General features: G+C 53.6%; 1 protein-coding gene across 1 annotated transcript in view; it reads right to left on the bottom strand.

The window, feature by feature from the left end:
• Positions 1-639: 639 nt before the first annotated feature.
• Positions 640-17,687, bottom strand: part of taldo1 (transaldolase 1) — a 55,967-nt gene continuing 38,919 nt past the window's right edge. Inside the window, exons 2-8 of the mRNA XM_081373064.1 lie at positions 7,546-7,669; positions 7,296-7,403; positions 6,738-6,869; positions 5,859-6,034; positions 1,600-1,797; positions 1,335-1,480; positions 640-1,093 (exon numbers count right to left, since the gene is read on the bottom strand). Coding sequence (XP_081229190.1) covers positions 1,061-1,093; positions 1,335-1,480; positions 1,600-1,797; positions 5,859-6,034; positions 6,738-6,869; positions 7,296-7,403; positions 7,546-7,669 — 917 coding nt within the window. The 3' untranslated portion in view covers positions 640-1,060. The remainder of the gene's footprint in view (positions 1,094-1,334; positions 1,481-1,599; positions 1,798-5,858; positions 6,035-6,737; positions 6,870-7,295; positions 7,404-7,545; positions 7,670-17,687) is intronic.

Raw genomic sequence — 17,687 nt, 5'->3', positions numbered from 1 at the left:
GTTTCCCTCACAACACAAAGACATACAGCTAATGCTTGCGAGTGTGAGAGATAATGTATGTGTGCGTGTGTGAGGGAATGTGTGTGTGCGTGTGAGTGAGGGAGAGTGTGTATGTGTACGTGGCCCTGTGATCCGTGCAGGTGTTTCGCCTCATACTTCCCGAGACACTGGATTACAAACTTATTTCAATCCAAACCATGTTTTATGCTGCAGTTCCTACAAACAAAAGTGATGTTTAATTTACTCCCTTAGAATAATTATGCCATTTATGTTTCTAAATGTTACTGAGGACTCTTACCATGAAGCTAGTTAAACAAACTAAGGTTAACAGGACTGGTTTCAACCAAAATCAAAGTAATTGACTATTCAGTGTCAAGGCTATAATGTGATTGGTTGTGAAAGCACACGTGACCCAACTTGGCCATTACACTTTCTTCAATGGTAGACCCGAGGATTTACTTCCTATAACAAGACCATATCTGAAAACACACGCTTATTAACTGGCCTTGTGGTCTACAAATCTATTTACACTCTAAACCTTGAGCTGAAGTCAGTTAAAGAGACGTGATTGAGGCCATTCGACCCAACAAATTAAAAAAGAGAGGGAGAAAAGAACCTTACATAAGCTTTCAGCAAACTGGAATGAAGCACTTCGATGAGGAAAGAAGTTTTAATGACAGATACAAGATCAACATTTTTCATCGTCAGAACGAATGGGTGGCTGGATAGAAAATACTGATGCACTTTTCCATGTGAATTTTATAGAAATGAACAGAGCTAGTGGTTTACAAACTATTGAAGCTACAGCCAACTTCAAAGCCATTGGTCCTACAGTAAAAGCACCATCTCTGCTGGGAGTTAGTCTGGGTTTAGTTTAATCTGAGCACTCCATTAGTATCAGTTTTCTATTAAAATGTGCATGGCTTATAAACAGCAGGCTGTAGTAATTCTTAAGACTGCAGGCTGACAGTCGGTCACAACCAAGAGTGCAGCGAAACCGGCCAATCAGAGGTCAGAGTGGGAGTGAAGGGATTGGTCCTCTAAAGCGTCTCCCTCTTCACTACTTTCCGTTCTTCACATTAAACATCCTCTCCTGAAACAAACAGGAAAAAGTGATGTTGCATATGCTGAGGCCCACATCACCTGAATAACATGTAAACATTCATGTTCAATACGGTTCCTCATCAAAGGGTTTAAAAATCTCATAATATAGCAAGATAACAGACTGCCAACAGTCATAAAAGCATTCACAAACATCACATTTAACAAACATGCATTATTTATTCAAACATGCATTATCCCAAACTCAACTAAAGGAAAAGTGTGTTTTGCACCTTGATCATGGCCTCCAGTTTAATGGCGTCGGCAGCAAACTTGCGGATCCCGTCAGAGAGTTTCTCCACGGCCATTCGGTCCTCGTTGTGGAGCCAGCGGAAACTCTTCTCGTCCAGGTGGATCTTCTCCAGATCACAGTCCTTTGCTGAAAACAAGATCTGGCTCGATCAACACGTGCGTGCGAGTCAGAATGAGTGTGTGTGTGTGTGTGTGTGAGTGTGTGTGTGTGTGTGTGTCTGTGTGTGTGTGTGAGTGTGTACTCACCTCCCTGTGGCGTGAGGGAACACCTGACTGCGCTGTGGTCTTGGCTCAGTTCACCCAGAAGCCCAGGAGAGATGGTCAGGAGATCACAGCCGGCGAGCGCCTTCACTTCCCCCGTGTTCCTGAAGGAGGCGCCCATCACCACCGTCCCGTAGTTGAACTTCTTATAGTAGTTGTAGATCTTGGTGACACTCAGCACACCTGAGAGAGAACAGAAGCGCGGGCAGTGGAGTGAACACACACACACACACACACACACGAGTTTAGCAGACAGTCTTGAAACAGCGCAGAAACTTGGTCACATGCTGGACGCGTCTAAAGAACACGCTTTATATGAGGAAATATCACAGCATCCATCGCTTTCTCTAATCTCTCCATTTTTGTGATGTTGGTCCATTCATTTTTTTCATAAATCGAACTTCAAACTCATTACAGTCATTGAGAGGTCCATCTGTCTGAGAGAGGTCCGCCTGAGAGAGGTCCGTCTGAGAGAGGTCCGTCTGAGAGAGGTCCGTCTGAGAGAGGTCCGTCTGAGAGAGGTCCGCCTGAGAGAGGTCCGCCTGAGAGAGGTCCGCCTGAGAGAGGTCCGTCTGCGAGAGGTCCGTCTGAGAGAGGTCCGTCTGAGAGAGGTCCGCCTGAGAGAGGTCCGTCTGAGAGAGGTCCGCCTGAGAGAGGTCCGCCTGAGAGAGGTCCGTCTTAGAGAGGTCCGTCTTAGAGAGGTCCGTCTGCGAGAGGTCCGTCTGAGAGAGGTCCGTCTGAGAGAGGTCCGTCTGAGAGAGGTCCGTCTGAGAGAGGTCCGTCTGAGAGAGGTCCGTCTGAGAGAGGTCCGTCTTAGAGAGGTCCGTCTGAGAGAGGTCCGTCTGAGAGAGGTCCGTCTGAGAGAGGTCCGCCTGAGAGAGGTCCGTCTGAGAGAGGTCCGCCTGAGAGAGGTCCGCCTGAGAGAGGTCCGTCTTAGAGAGGTCCGTCTGAGAGAGGTCCGTCTGAGAGAGGTCCGTCTTAGAGAGGTCCGTCTGAGAGAGGTCCGTCTTAGAGAGGTCCGTCTTAGAGAGGTCCGTCTGAGAGAGGTCCGTCTGAGAGAGGTCCGTCTGAGAGAGGTCCGTCTGAGAGAGGTCCGTCTGAGAGAGGTCCGTCTGAGAGAGGTCCGTCTGAGAGAGGTCCGCCTGAGAGAGGTCCGCCTGAGAGAGGTCCGTCTTAGAGAGGTCCGTCTGAGAGAGGTCCGTCTGAGAGAGGTCCGTCTTAGAGAGGTCCGTCTGAGAGAGGTCCGTCTTAGAGAGGTCCGTCTTAGAGAGGTCCGTCTTAGAGAGGTCCGTCTGAGAGAGGTCCGTCTGAGAGAGGTCCGTCTGAGAGAGGTCCGTCTTAGAGAGGTCCGTCTGAGAGAGGTCCGTCTTAGAGGGGTCCGTCTTAGAGAGGTCCGTCTGAGAGAGGTCCTTCTGAGAGAGGTCCGTCTGAGAGAGGTCCGTCTGAGAGAGGTCCGTCTGAGAGAGGTCCGTCTTAGAGAGGTCCGTCCGTCTGAGAGAGGTCCTTCTGAGAGAGGTCCGTCTGAGAGAGGTCCGTCTGAGAGAGGTCCGTCTTAGAGAGGTCCGTCCGTCTGAGAGAGGTCCGTCCGCCTGAGAGAGGTCCGTCTGAGAGAGGTCCGTCTGAGAGAGGTCCGTCCACGAGAGGTCCGCCTGAGAGAGGTCCGTCTGAGAGGGGTCCGTCTGAGAGGGGTCCGTCTGAGAGGGGTCCGTCTGAGAGGGGTCCGTCTGAGAGGGGTCCGTCTGAGAGGGGTCCGTCTGAGAGAGGTCCGTCTGAGAGAGGTCCGTCTGAGAGAGGTCCGTCTGAGAGAGGTCCGTCTGAGAGGGGTCCGTCTGAGAGGGGTCCGTCTGCGAGGGGTCCGTCTGCGAGGGGTCCGTCTGCGAGAAGTCCGCCTGAGAGAGGTCCGCCTGAGAGAGGTCCGTCCACGAGAGGTCCGTCTGTCTGAGAGAGGTCCGTCTGCGAGAAGTCCGTCTGAGAGAGGTCCGTCTGAGAGAGGTCCGTCTGCGAGAAGTCCGTCTGAGAGAGGTCCGCCTGAGAGAGGTCCGTCTGAGAGAGGTCCGTCTGAGAGAGGTCCGTCTTAGAGAGGTCCGTCCGCCTGAGAGAGGTCCGTCCGCCTGAGAGAGGTCCGTCTGAGAGAGGTCTGCCTGAGAGAGGTCCATCCACGAGAGGTCCGCCTGAGAGAGGTCCGTCTGAGAGGGGTCCGTCTGAGAGGGGTCCGTCTGAGAGGGGTCCGTCTGAGAGAGGTCCGTCTGAGAGAGGTCCGTCTGAGAGAGGTCCGTCTGAGAGAGGTCCGTCTGAGAGGGGTCCGTCTGCGAGGGGTCCGTCTGCCTGAGAGAGGTCCGTCTGAGAGAGGTCCGTCCACGAGAGGTCCGTCTGTCTGAGAGAGGTCCGTCTGAGAGAGGTCCGTCTGCGAGAGGTCCGTCTGAGAGAGGTCCGTCTGAGAGAGGTCCGTCCACGAGAGGTCCGTCTGAGAGAGGTCCGAGAGGGGTCCGTCTGAGAGAGGTCCGTCTGAGAGAGGTCCGTCCACGAGAGGTCCGTCTGAGAGAGGTCCGAGAGGGGTCCGTCTGAGAGAGGTCCGTCCACGAGAGGTCCGTCTGAGAGAGGTCCGAGAGGGGTCCGTCTGAGAGAGGTCCGTCTGAGAGAGGTCCGCCTGAGAGAGGTCCGCCTGAGAGAGGTCCGTCTGAGAGGGGTCCGTCTGAGAGAGGTCCGTCTGAGAGAGGTCCGTCTTAGAGAGGTCCGTCTGAGAGAGGTCCGTCTTAGAGGGGTCCGTCTTAGAGAGGTCCGCCTGAGAGGGGTCCGCCTGACAGGGGTCCGTCTGAGAGAGGTCCGTCTGAGAGAGGTCCGTCTGAGAGAGGTCCGCCTGAGAGAGGTCCGTCTGAGAGGGGTCCGTCTGAGAGGGGTCCGTCTGAGAGAGGTCCGTCTGAGAGAGGTCCGTCTGAGAGAGGTCCGTCTGAGAGAGGTCCGCCTGAGAGAGGTCCGCCTGAGAGGGGTCCGTCTGAGAGAGGTCCGTCTGAGAGAGGTCCGTCCGCCTGAGAGAGGTCCGTCCGCCTGAGAGAGGTCCGTCTGAGAGAGGTCCGTCTGAGAGGGGTCCGTCTGAGAGAGGTCCGTCTGAGAGGGGTCCGTCTGAGAGGGGTCCGTCTGAGAGAGGTCCGTCTGAGAGAGGTCCGTCTGAGAGAGGTCAGCCTGAGAGAGGTCCGCCTGAGAGGGGTCCGTCTGAGAGAGGTCCGTCTGAGAGAGGTCCGTCCGCCTGAGAGAGGTCCGTCCGCCTGAGAGAGGTCCGTCTGAGAGAGGTCCGTCTGAGAGAGGTCCGTCTGAGAGGGGTCCGTCTGAGAGAGGTCCGTCTGAGAGAGGTCCGTCTGAGAGAGGTCAGCCTGAGAGAGGTCCGTCTGAGAGGGATCCGTCTGAGAGAGGTCCGTCTGAGAGAGGTCCGTCTGAGAGAGGTCCGTCTGAGAGAGGTCCGTCCGCCTGAGAGAGGTCCGTCTGCGAGAGGTCCGTCTAAGAGAGGTCGGTCCGCCTGCGAGAGGTCTGTCTGAGAGAGGTCTGTCTGAGAGAGGTCCGTCCGCGAGAGGTCGGCCCGCCTGAGAGAGGTCGGCCCGCCTGAGAGAGGTCGGCCCGCCTGAGAGAGGTCGGCCCGCCTGAGAGAGGTCGGCCCGCCTGAGAGAGGTCGGCCCGCCTGAGAGAGGTCGGCCCGCCTGAGAGAGGTCGGCCCGCCTGAGAGAGGTCGGCCCGCGAGAGGTCCGTCTAAGAGAGGTCCGCCTGAGAGAGGTCCGCCTGAGAGAGGTCGGCCTGAGAGAGGTCGGTCCGCGAGAGGTCGGTCCGCCTGAGAGAGGTCGGCCTGAGAGAGGTCGGTCCGCGAGAGGTCGGTCGGCCTGAGAGAGGTCGGCCTGAGAGAGGTCGGCCTGAGAGAGGTCCGTCCGCGAGAGGTCCGCCTGAGAGAGGTCCGCCTGAGAGAGGTCGGTCCGCCTGAGAGAGGTCGACCTGAGAGAGGTCCGCCTGCGAGAGGTCGGTCCGCCTGAGAGAGGTCGGCCTGAGAGAGGTCGGCCTGCGAGCAGGGTCGTTTGAAGGAATTTGGGGGCCCCAAGGAAAATGGACATGGAGGCCCCCCCAAACACCCCCCAGAGAGGTCGGCCTGCGAGAGGTCGGAGGACGCACGTTTCAATCTGATTATGCCGGTTTGTGCTTTTTGTCCTGATATTTAGACATCAACAACACAAGATGTCTCTCTGAACTATTATCCGAGAACATACCTGGGTCTTCATGGGGCTCGTAGTTTTTTTGGTCTGTGTTTTCCTTGTACCAGTCCAGGATTCGTCCCACGAACGGGGAGATGAGTGTGACACGGGCCTCGGCACACGCCACTGCCTGGGCGAAGGAAAACAGCAGAGTCATGTTGCAATGGATCCCGTGTTTCTCCTCCAACTCCCTGACAAACAGTCAAACACACAGACATCAGCGGACTCGCTCTCACCCCGTTTTTTAATAATACAGGTGCATTTGATGAATTAGCTTTCACACCATGTGTGCGGTCATCAAGACAACACACCAGGGGTGCTTCTCAATATCCCTCCTAATCTCCTCTCTCCTCTATCCTCTGACCCGGAAACCGATCGAGGAGTGAGGAGGCTTCCTGAGGAGTCATGAGCGAGGATACACAGGTGTATCCTTTGCGGAAGAGTTTTATCGACTAAACGTGACGCACGTATAAATTCTCCTCCCCCATCACATCGGTCACAATAATTGTAATTTATACTTTACCTTAGCAGTTTATACAAACCACATATCTCACATATTTCAACAGGACATCTTACTTTATTATTATTTATTATGAATTACTTAAATAACCAAACTTTAACAACATAAGGACAAATCTTTTGAGCGCAGTTGATGACGCTGTGGAGTGACGCTCGAGTGATCACGTATTCCAATGTATAAATAAGCTTTCCTTCCGATTCCTCCGTCCTTGCTTCTTTTCCTTGCAGCCTTCCCTCGCATCCTAGGAGTGGAGCTGAGACGCGAGGAAAGGAAGCAAGGAAAGGAAACAAGGATGCACAAATAAGAATTGAGAAGCACCCCGGAGCAACTGTGTGTAACACCATCATCTTATAAGCTGTAGTGAACACACTCACCGTCCGGCCTGAATGCCCTCCCACGTGGAGGAGAGTTTGATGAGAATGCGCTCTTTAGCGACTCCTGCCTCCTCGTAGAGAGAGATGAGCTTTCGGGCACGAGACACCATCGCCTCTTTATCAAAGGACAGCCTGGAAATCAAACATCACCTGCCATTAAGAAGCATCTTGTGACAAAAACACACTATTAATTTTGTGCATTAAAACATCAATAATGTGTGCGTCCAGTGGGTGCGAGATGCTACCGTAAAAATTAGGGCTGCATGATATGAGGAAAAGCTGCGATGTGCGATAACATTGTTTAATATTGCGATGACGATATGACTTGCGATAAATATTCAAATGTGAATGTTAGCTATACTGTTCCCATGTCTTAGTGCTTTAATAGGTTATTTGCGTGATATTACACGCATATTCATATGGCAGCACTAGTGTGTATAGATCATGCGGCGGCGCTAGTGTGTGCATATGACGGCGCTAGTGCAGATCGTGTGGCGGCGCTAGTGCAGATCGTGTGGCGGCGCTAGTGCAGATCGTGTGATGTCACCCGACTCTTACCTGGCATCGACCTCAGTGGAGACCCGGCCTGGAACCTTCTTCAGGATTTCCAGACCAAAGCTTACAAACAGCTTGTCCATGGCACTGGTCACCTGCTCTTCCTCACTCCTGAAATTGTATAGGCCTAATGTATATTATATCTGTAAGAAACTATATAACATAACTATATAACAAGCACCCTTTCAACAGGGACGAAGCGAGCGCAGTGAATTCTGCCCACGGTCAGAGGAAAGGACAGGCATGTTCTCACCCGCCGCTAGCCATGGCGTGTTTCATGGCCTGGTCCACCAGGTGCTGGTAGCTGGGCATCTTAGCGGCGGCCAGAATGAGTGACGGGTTAGTCGTGGCATCCTGAGGCTTGTACTCCTCGATCGCTGCGAGGGGAAACATGACAGATATAAGCAACAGTGGACCTGATCTCCTGTGCTCACATTAACAGCAGATGATAAACAGCAGATGATAAACAGCAGATGATATATTGACCAGACATTATTAGAAACTGATATCTCTGTCTCTCAGGTCAAAAGAAGTGCGATCACGGCTGATGCAACAAAACATTTCTGGTTCAAAACATTTACGGTTACATACAGCTTGACATCTTTTGACTAGTAACTGATATTGACTCCTTGTTTAGCATCTTTGCCAACAAAGATGATTCTGGAGAACTGTCAACTAAAATCTAGTTGTTCGGGTTTATGAAGCTTTGCCTGAACATAATCTGAGCCAATGAATAGGAGATGAGTAATAAAACACACACACAGACAATAGGTGAATTCACACTGCAATCCTTTAGCGCATAATCACATTGTAAGTTTTACTGTGTGAGATTTAATATGCACTAGCCGTGAGTGTGTCTGAGTGAGTGAGTGACAATCACTCACTCACTCACTCGCTCAGACAATCACTCACTCAGTCAGATTCACTCAGACGCTCGCTCACTCAGACTCACTCAGTCACTCACTCACTCACTCAGTCAGACTCACTCAGACACTCACTCGCTCACTCAGACAGTCACTCACTCACTCACTCAGACTCACTCAGACACTCACTCACTCACTCAGACAGTCACTCACTCACTCACTCGCTCAGACACACTCAGACACTCAATTCAATTCAATTCAATTCAAAATGAGCTTTATTAGCATGACTGTGTAACACAATGTTGCCAAAGCATCAACATATATAAATAATAAAACAAATAAAACATATATGTATAGATCATGTCATATGTAGCATAGTAAATATAAATAAATAGATAAATAAACACAATCTATCCTAATAAATGAATAAATACAGTGGGTCACTCTAGAGAATTAGCTGGCTCTGGCGTTGTGAATAGCTAACACATATTTAGCCGCGAGTGCAGCTGTACTATCATCTTCTCCCAGTAAGAAGAACATTTTTTCAGTGTCACTCAGTTCAGAGAATGATGGAATCAAGATTTCAAATCTGGGCAGAAAGGTTTCTCTTATACTGGATATATTTAGAGCAGAAAAGCAGAAAGTGTTCCTCATCCTCGATGTGCTGTAGGTCACAGTGTCTACAGATCCTCTGCTCTCTCTCTGTCCACACACACACACACACACACACACACACACACACACACACACACACACACACACACACACACACACACACACACACACACACACACACACACACACACACTGTCTGAGTGAGTGAGTGAGTGTCTGTCTGAGTGAGTGAGCGTCTGAGCGTCTGAGTGAGTGAGTGAGCGTCTGAGTGAGTGAGTGAGTGAGCGTCTGAGTGAGTGAGTGAGTGAGCGTCTGAGTGAGTGAGTGAGTGAGCGTCAGAGTGAGTGAGTGAGCGTCAGAGTGAGTGAGTGAGCGTCAGAGTGAGTGAGTGAGCGTCAGAGTGAGTGAGTGAGCGTCAGAGTGAGTGAGTGAGCGTCAGAGTGAGTGAGTGAGCGTCAGAGTGAGTGAGTGAGCGTCTGAGTGAGTGAGCGTCAGAGTGAGTGAGCGTCAGAGTGAGTGAGTGAGCGTCAGAGTGAGTGAGCGTCAGAGTGAGTGAGCGTCAGAGTGAGTGAGCGTCAGAGTGAGTGAGCGTCAGAGTGAGTGAGTGAGCGTCAGAGTGAGTGAGCGTCAGAGTGAGTGAGCGTCAGAGTGAGTGAGTGAGCGTCAGAGTGAGTGAGTGAGCGTCAGAGTGAGTGAGCGTCTGAGTGAGTGAGCGTCAGAGTGAGTGAGCGTCTGAGTGAGTGAGCGTCAGAGTGAGTGAGCGTCAGAGTGAGTGAGTGAGCGTCAGAGTGAGTGAGCGTCAGAGTGAGTGAGCGTCAGAGTGAGTGAGAGCGTCAGAGTGAGTGAGTGAGCGTCAGAGTGAGTGAGCGTCTGAGTGAGTGAGTGAGCGTCTGAGTGAGTGAGCGTCTGAGTGAGTGAGCGTCAGAGTGAGTGAGTGAGCGTCAGAGTGAGTGAGTGAGCGTCAGAGTGAGTGAGTGAGCGTCTGAGTGAGTGAGTGAGCGTCTGAGTGAGTGAGTGAGTGAGCGTCTGAGTGAGTGAGTGAGTGAGCGTCAGAGTGAGTGAGCGTCTGAGTGAGTGAGTGAGCGTCTGAGTGAGTGAGCGTCTGAGTGAGTGAGCGTCAGAGTGAGTGAGTGAGCGTCAGAGTGAGTGAGTGAGCGTCAGAGTGAGTGAGTGAGCGTCAGAGTGAGTGAGTGAGCGTCTGAGTGAGTGAGTGAGTGAGCGTCTGAGTGAGTGAGTGAGTGAGCGTCTGAGTGAGTGAGTGAGTGAGCGTCTGAGTGAGTGAGTGAGTGAGCGTCAGAGTGAGTGAGTGAGCGTCAGAGTGAGTGAGTGAGCGTCAGAGTGAGTGAGTGAGCGTCAGAGTGAGTGAGTGAGCGTCAGAGTGAGTGAGTGAGCGTCAGAGTGAGTGAGTGAGCGTCAGAGTGAGTGAGTGAGCGTCAGAGTGAGTGAGTGAGCGTCAGAGTGAGTGAGTGAGCGTCAGAGTGAGTGAGTGAGCGTCTGAGTGAGTGAGCGTCTGAGTGAGTGAGCGTCTGAGTGAGTGAGCGTCAGAGTGAGTGAGCGTCAGAGTGAGCGTCAGAGTGAGTGAGCGTCAGAGTGAGTGAGTGAGCGTCAGAGTGAGTGAGTGAGCGTCAGAGTGAGTGAGCGTCTGAGTGAGTGAGTGAGCGTCTGAGTGAGTGAGCGTCTGAGTGAGTGAGCGTCAGAGTGAGTGAGTGAGCGTCAGAGTGAGTGAGCGTCAGAGTGAGTGAGTGAGCGTCAGAGTGAGTGAGTGAGTGAGCGTCTGAGTGAGTGAGTGAGCGTCTGAGTGAGTGAGTGAGCGTCTGAGTGAGTGAGTGAGCGTCTGAGTGAGTGAGAGCGTCTGAGTGAGTGAGTGAGCCTCTGAGTGAGTGAGCGTCTGAGTGAGTGAGCGTCTGAGTGAGTGAGTGAGCGTCAGAGTGAGTGAGCGTCTGAGTGAGTGAGCGTCAGAGTGAGTGAGCGTCAGAGTGAGTGAGCGTCAGAGTGAGTGAGTGAGCGAGCGTCTGAGTGAGTGAGTGAGCGAGCGTCTGAGTGAGTGAGTGAGCGTCTGAGTGAGTGAGCGTCTGAGTGAGTGAGTGAGCGTCTGAGTGAGTGAGTGAGCGTCTGAGTGAGTGAGTGAGCGTCTGAGTGAGTGTCTGAGCGTCTGAGTGAGTGAGTGAGCGTCTGAGTGAGTGAGTGAGCGTCTGAGTGAGTGAGTGAGCGTCAGAGTGAGTGAGTGAGTGAGCGTCAGAGTGAGTGAGTGAGTGTCAGAGTGAGTGAGTGAGCGTCAGAGTGAGTGAGTGAGCGTCAGAGTGAGTGAGTGAGTGTCAGAGTGAGTGAGTGAGCGTCTGAGTGAGTGAGTGAGCATCTGAGTGAGTGAGTGAGCGTCTGAGTGAGTGAGCGTCTGAGTGAGTGAGCGTCTGAGTGAGTGAGCGTCTGAGTGAGTGAGCGTCTGAGTGAGTGAGCGTCAGAGTGAGTGAGCGTCAGAGTGAGTGAGCGTCAGAGTGAGTGAGCGTCAGAGTGAGTGAGCGTCAGAGTGAGTGAGTGAGCGTCTGAGTGAGTGAGTGAGCGTCTGAGTGAGTGTGCGTCAGAGTGAGTGAGTGAGCGAGCGTCAGAGTGAGTGAGTGAGCGTCAGAGTGAGTGAGTGAGCGTCAGAGTGAGTGAGTGAGCGTCAGAGTGAGTGAGTGAGTGAGTGAGCGTCTGAGTGAGTGAGTGAGCGTCTGAGTGAGTGAGTGTCAGAGTGAGCGTCAGAGTGAGCGTCAGAGTGAGTGAGTGAGCGTCTGAGTGAGTGAGCGAGTTTCAGAGTGAGCGTCTGAGTGAGTGAGTGAGCGTCTGAGTGAGTGAGTGAGCGTCAGAGTGAGTGAGTGAGCGTCAGAGTGAGTGAGTGAGCGTCTGAGTGAGTGAGCGTCAGAGTGAGTGAGCGTCAGAGTGAGTGAGTGAGCGTCAGAGTGAGTGAGCGTCAGAGTGAGTGAGCGTCAGAGTGAGTGAGCGTCAGAGTGAGTGAGCGTCAGAGTGAGTGAGTGAGCGTCAGAGTGAGTGAGCGTCAGAGTGAGTGAGCGTCAGAGTGAGTGAGTGAGCGTCAGAGTGAGTGAGTGAGCGTCAGAGTGAGTGAGCGTCTGAGTGAGTGAGCGTCAGAGTGAGTGAGCGTCTGAGTGAGTGAGCGTCAGAGTGAGTGAGCGTCAGAGTGAGTGAGTGAGCGTCAGAGTGAGTGAGCGTCAGAGTGAGTGAGCGTCAGAGTGAGTGAGAGCGTCAGAGTGAGTGAGTGAGCGTCAGAGTGAGTGAGCGTCTGAGTGAGTGAGTGAGCGTCTGAGTGAGTGAGCGTCTGAGTGAGTGAGCGTCAGAGTGAGTGAGTGAGCGTCAGAGTGAGTGAGTGAGCGTCAGAGTGAGTGAGTGAGCGTCTGAGTGAGTGAGTGAGCGTCTGAGTGAGTGAGTGAGTGAGCGTCTGAGTGAGTGAGTGAGTGAGCGTCAGAGTGAGTGAGCGTCTGAGTGAGTGAGTGAGCGTCTGAGTGAGTGAGCGTCTGAGTGAGTGAGCGTCAGAGTGAGTGAGTGAGCGTCAGAGTGAGTGAGTGAGCGTCAGAGTGAGTGAGTGAGCGTCAGAGTGAGTGAGTGAGCGTCTGAGTGAGTGAGTGAGTGAGCGTCTGAGTGAGTGAGTGAGTGAGCGTCTGAGTGAGTGAGTGAGTGAGCGTCTGAGTGAGTGAGTGAGTGAGCGTCAGAGTGAGTGAGTGAGCGTCAGAGTGAGTGAGTGAGCGTCAGAGTGAGTGAGTGAGCGTCAGAGTGAGTGAGTGAGCGTCAGAGTGAGTGAGTGAGCGTCAGAGTGAGTGAGTGAGCGTCAGAGTGAGTGAGTGAGCGTCAGAGTGAGTGAGTGAGCGTCAGAGTGAGTGAGTGAGCGTCAGAGTGAGTGAGTGAGCGTCTGAGTGAGTGAGCGTCTGAGTGAGTGAGCGTCTGAGTGAGTGAGCGTCAGAGTGAGTGAGCGTCAGAGTGAGCGTCAGAGTGAGTGAGCGTCAGAGTGAGTGAGTGAGCGTCAGAGTGAGTGAGTGAGCGTCAGAGTGAGTGAGCGTCTGAGTGAGTGAGTGAGCGTCTGAGTGAGTGAGCGTCTGAGTGAGTGAGCGTCAGAGTGAGTGAGTGAGCGTCAGAGTGAGTGAGCGTCAGAGTGAGTGAGTGAGCGTCAGAGTGAGTGAGTGAGTGAGCGTCTGAGTGAGTGAGTGAGCGTCTGAGTGAGTGAGTGAGTGAGCGTCTGAGTGAGTGAGTGAGCGTCTGAGTGAGTGAGAGCGTCTGAGTGAGTGAGTGAGCCTCTGAGTGAGTGAGCGTCTGAGTGAGTGAGCGTCTGAGTGAGTGAGTGAGCGTCAGAGTGAGTGAGCGTCTGAGTGAGTGAGCGTCAGAGTGAGTGAGCGTCAGAGTGAGTGAGCGTCAGAGTGAGTGAGTGAGCGAGCGTCTGAGTGAGTGAGTGAGCGAGCGTCTGAGTGAGTGAGTGAGCGTCTGAGTGAGTGAGCGTCTGAGTGAGTGAGTGAGCGTCTGAGTGAGTGAGTGAGCGTCTGAGTGAGTGAGTGAGCGTCTGAGTGAGTGTCTGAGCGTCTGAGTGAGTGAGTGAGCGTCTGAGTGAGTGAGTGAGCGTCTGAGTGAGTGAGTGAGCGTCAGAGTGAGTGAGTGAGTGAGCGTCAGAGTGAGTGAGTGAGTGTCAGAGTGAGTGAGTGAGCGTCAGAGTGAGTGAGTGAGCGTCAGAGTGAGTGAGTGAGTGTCAGAGTGAGTGAGTGAGCGTCTGAGTGAGTGAGTGAGCATCTGAGTGAGTGAGTGAGCGTCTGAGTGAGTGAGCGTCTGAGTGAGTGAGCGTCTGAGTGAGTGAGCGTCTGAGTGAGTGAGCGTCTGAGTGAGTGAGCGTCAGAGTGAGTGAGCGTCAGAGTGAGTGAGCGTCAGAGTGAGTGAGCGTCAGAGTGAGTGAGCGTCAGAGTGAGTGAGTGAGCGTCTGAGTGAGTGAGTGAGCGTCTGAGTGAGTGTGCGTCAGAGTGAGTGAGTGAGCGAGCGTCAGAGTGAGTGAGTGAGCGTCAGAGTGAGTGAGTGAGCGTCAGAGTGAGTGAGTGAGCGTCAGAGTGAGTGAGTGAGTGAGTGAGCGTCTGAGTGAGTGAGTGAGCGTCTGAGTGAGTGAGTGTCAGAGTGAGCGTCAGAGTGAGCGTCAGAGTGAGTGAGTGAGCGTCTGAGTGAGTGAGCGAGTTTCAGAGTGAGCGTCTGAGTGAGTGAGTGAGCGTCTGAGTGAGCGTCTGAGTGAGTGAGTGAGCGTCTGAGTGAGTGAGTGAGCGTCTGAGTGAGTGAGCGTCTGAGTGAGTGAGCGTCAGAGTGAGTGAGCGTCAGAGTGAGTGAGCGTCAGAGTGAGTGAGCGTCAGAGTGAGTGAGTGAGTGAGCGTCTGAGTGAGTGAGTGAGTGAGCGTCTGAGTGAGTGAGTGAGCGTCTGAGTGAGTGAGTGAGCGTCTGAGTGAGTGAGTGAGCGTCTGAGTGAGTGAGCGTCAGAGTGAGTGAGTGAGCGTCAGAGTGAGTGAGTGAGCGTCTGAGTGAGTGAGTGAGCGTCTGAGTGAGTGAGCGTCAGAGTGAGTGAGCGTCAGAGTGAGTGAGCGTCAGAGTGAGTGAGCGTCAGAGTGAGTGAGCGTCAGAGTGAGTGAGCGTCTGAGTGAGTGAGCGTCTGAGTGAGTGAGCGTCTGAGTGAGTGAGCGTCTGAGTGAGTGAGTGTCAGAGTGAGCGTCTGAGTGAGTGAGTGAGCGTCAGAGTGAGTGAGCGTCAGAGTGAGTGAGCGTCAGAGTGAGTGAGCGTCTGAGTGAGTGAGTGAGCGTCTGAGTGAGTGAGTGAGCGTCAGAGTGAGTGAGCGTCAGAGTGAGTGAGCGTCAGAGTGAGTGAGTGAGCGTCTGAGTGAGTGAGTGAGCGTCAGAGTGAGTGAGCATCAGAGTGAGTGAGCGTCAGAGTGAGTGAGCGTCAGAGTGAGTGAGCGTCAGAGTGAGTGAGCGTCAGAGTGAGTGAGTGAGCGTCTGAGTGAGTGAGTGTCAGAGTGAGCGTCTGAGTGAGTGAGTGAGCGTCAGAGTGAGTGAGCGTCAGAGTGAGTGAGCGTCAGAGTGAGTGAGCGTCTGAGTGAGTGAGTGAGCGTCTGAGTGAGCGAGCGTCAGAGTGAGCGTCTGAGTGAGTGAGTGAGCGTCTGAGTGAGTGAGCGTCGGAGTGAGTGAGTGAGCGTCAGAGTGAGTGAGCGTCTGAGTGAGTGAGTGAGCGTCTGAGTGAGTGAGTGAGCGTCTGAGTGAGTGAGTGAGCGTCTGAGTGAGTGAGTGAGCGTCTGAGTGAGTGAGTGAGCGTCTGAGTGAGTGAGCGTCTGAGTGAGTGAGTGAGCGTCTGAGTGAGTGAGCGTCAGAGTGAGCGTCTGAGTGAGTGAGTGAGCGTCTGAGTGAGTGAGCGTCGGAGTGAGTGAGTGAGCGTCAGAGTGAGTGAGCGTCAGAGTGAGTGAGCGTCTGAGTGAGTGAGTGAGCGTCAGAGTGAGTGAGCGTCTGAGTGAGTGAGTGAGCGTCTGAGTGAGTGAGTGAGCGTCTGAGTGAGTGAGCGTCTGAGTGAGTGAGTGAGCGTCTGAGTGAGTGAGTGTCAGAGTGAGTGAGTGAGCGTCTGAGTGAGTGAGTGAGCGTCTGAGTGAGTGAGTGTCAGAGTGAGTGAGTGAGCGTCTGAGTGAGTGAGTGAGCGTCTGAGTGAGTGAGTGAGCGTCTGAGTGAGTGAGTGAGCGTCTGAGTGAGTGAGTGAGCGTCTGAGTGAGTGAGTGAGTGAGCGTCAGAGTGAGTGAGTGAGTGAGCGTCAGAGTGAGTGAGTGAGCGTCTGAGTGAGTGAGTGAGCGTCTGAGTGAGTGAGTGTCAGAGTGAGTGAGTGAGCGTCTGAGTGAGTGAGTGAGCGTCTGAGTGAGTGAGTGAGCGTCTGAGTGAGTGAGTGAGCGTCTGAGTGAGTGAGTGAGCGTCTGAGTGAGTGAGTGAGTGAGCGTCAGAGTGAGTGAGTGAGTGAGCGTCTGAGTGAGTGAGTGAGCGTCTGAGTGAGTGAGTGAGCGTCTGAGTGAGTGAGTGAGTGAGCGTCAGAGTGAGTGAGTGAGTGAGCGTCAGAGTGAGTGAGTGAGTGAGCGTCAGAGTGAGTGAGTGAGCGTCAGAGTGAGTGAGTGAGCGTCAGAGTGAGTGAGTGAGCGTCAGAGTGAGTGAGTGAGCGTCAGAGTGAGTGAGTGAGCGTCAGAGTGAGTGAGTGAGCGTCAGAGTGAGTGAGTGAGCGTCAGAGTGAGTGAGTGAGCGTCAGAGTGAGTGAGTGAGCGTCAGAGTGAGTGAGTGAGCGTCTGAGTGAGTGAGTGAGCGTCTGAGTGAGTGAGTGAGCGTCTGAGTGAGTGAGTGAGCGTCTGAGTGAGTGAGTGAGCGTCTGAGTGAGTGAGTGAGCGTCAGAGTGAGTGAGCGTCAGAGTGAGTGAGCGTCAGAGTGAGTGAGTGAGCGTCTGAGTGTCAGAGTGAGCGTCAGAGTGAGCGTCTGAGTGAGTGAGTGAGTGAGCGTCAGAGTGAGTGAGTGAGCGTCAGAGTGAGTGAGTGAGCGTCAGAGTGAGTGAGTGAGCGTCAGAGTGAGTGAGTGAGCGTCTGAGTGAGTGAGTGAGCGTCTGAGTGAGTGAGTGAGCGTCTGAGTGAGTGAGTGAGCGTCTGAGTGAGTGAGCGTCAGAGTGAGTGAGCGTCAGAGTGAGTGAGCGTCAGAGTGAGTGAGTGAGCGTCTGAGTGAGTGAGTGTCAGAGTGAGCGTCAGAGTGAGCGTCAGAGTGAGTGAGTGAGCGTCTGAGTGAGTGAGCGAGTTTCAGAGTGAGCGTCTGAGTGAGTGAGTGAGCGTTTGAGTGAGTGAGTGAGCGTCTGAGTGAGTGAGCGTCTGAGTGAGTGAGCGCCTGAGTGAGTGAGCGTCAGAGTGAGTGAGCGTCAGAGTGAGTGAGCGTCAGAGTGAGTGAGCAAGCGTCAGAGTGAGTGAGTGAGTGAGCGTCAGAGTGAGTGAGTGAGCGTCAGAGTGAGTGAGTGAGCGTCTGAGTGAGTGAGCGAGCGTCTGAGTGAGTGAGTGAGCGAGCGTCAGAGTGAGTGAGTGAGTGAGCGTCAGAGTGAGTGAGTGAGCGTCTGAGTGAGTGAGTGAGCGTCTGAGTGAGTGAGTGAGCGTCTGAGTGAGTGAGCGTCAGAGTGAGTGAGTGAGCGTCAGAGTGAGTGAGTGAGCGTCAGAGTGAGTGAGTGAGCGTCTGAGTGAGTGAGTGAGCGTCTGAGTGAGTGAGTGAGCGTCTGAGTGAGTGAGTGAGCGTCTGAGTGAGTGAGCGTCAGAGTGAGTGAGCGTCAGAGTGAGTGAGTGAGCGTCAGAGTGAGTGAGTGAGCGTCTGAGTGAGTGAGTGAGCGTCTGAGTGAGTGAGTGAGCGTCAGAGTGAGTGAGTGAGCGTCAGAGTGAGTGAGCGAGCGTCAGAGTGAGTGAGCGAGCGTCAGCGTCTGAGTGAGTGAGCGAGCGTCTGAGTGAGTGAGCGAGCGTCTGAGTGAGTGAGCGAGCGTCTGAGTGAGTGAGCGAGCGTCTGAGTGAGTGAGTGAGCGTCTGAGTGAGTGAGCGTCAGAGTGAGTGAGCGTCAGAGTGAGTGAGTGAGCGTCTGAGTGAGTGAGTGAGCGTCTGAGTGAGTGAGTGAGCGTCTGAGTGAGTGAGCGAGCGTCAGAGTGAGTGAGTGAGTGAGCGTCTGAGTGAGTGAGTGAGTGAGCGTCTGAGTGAGTGAGTGAGCGTCTGAGTGAGTGAGTGAGCGTCAGAGTGAGTGAGCGAGCGTCAGAGTGAGTGAGCGAGCGTCAGAGTGAGTGAGCGAGCGTCAGAGTGAGTGAGCGAGCGTCAGAGTGAGTGAGCGAGCGTCTGAGTGAGTGAGCGAGCGTCTGAGTGAGTGAGTGAGCGTCTGAGTGAGTG

The sequence above is a fragment of the Scardinius erythrophthalmus genome (genome assembly GCF_964197995.2).
Source record: "Scardinius erythrophthalmus genome assembly, chromosome: 8".
Taxonomy (NCBI): domain Eukaryota; kingdom Metazoa; phylum Chordata; class Actinopteri; order Cypriniformes; family Leuciscidae; genus Scardinius; species Scardinius erythrophthalmus.
The sequence above is the reverse complement of the archived record's forward strand: the minus strand, read 5'-3'. Positions and strand labels throughout refer to the sequence as shown.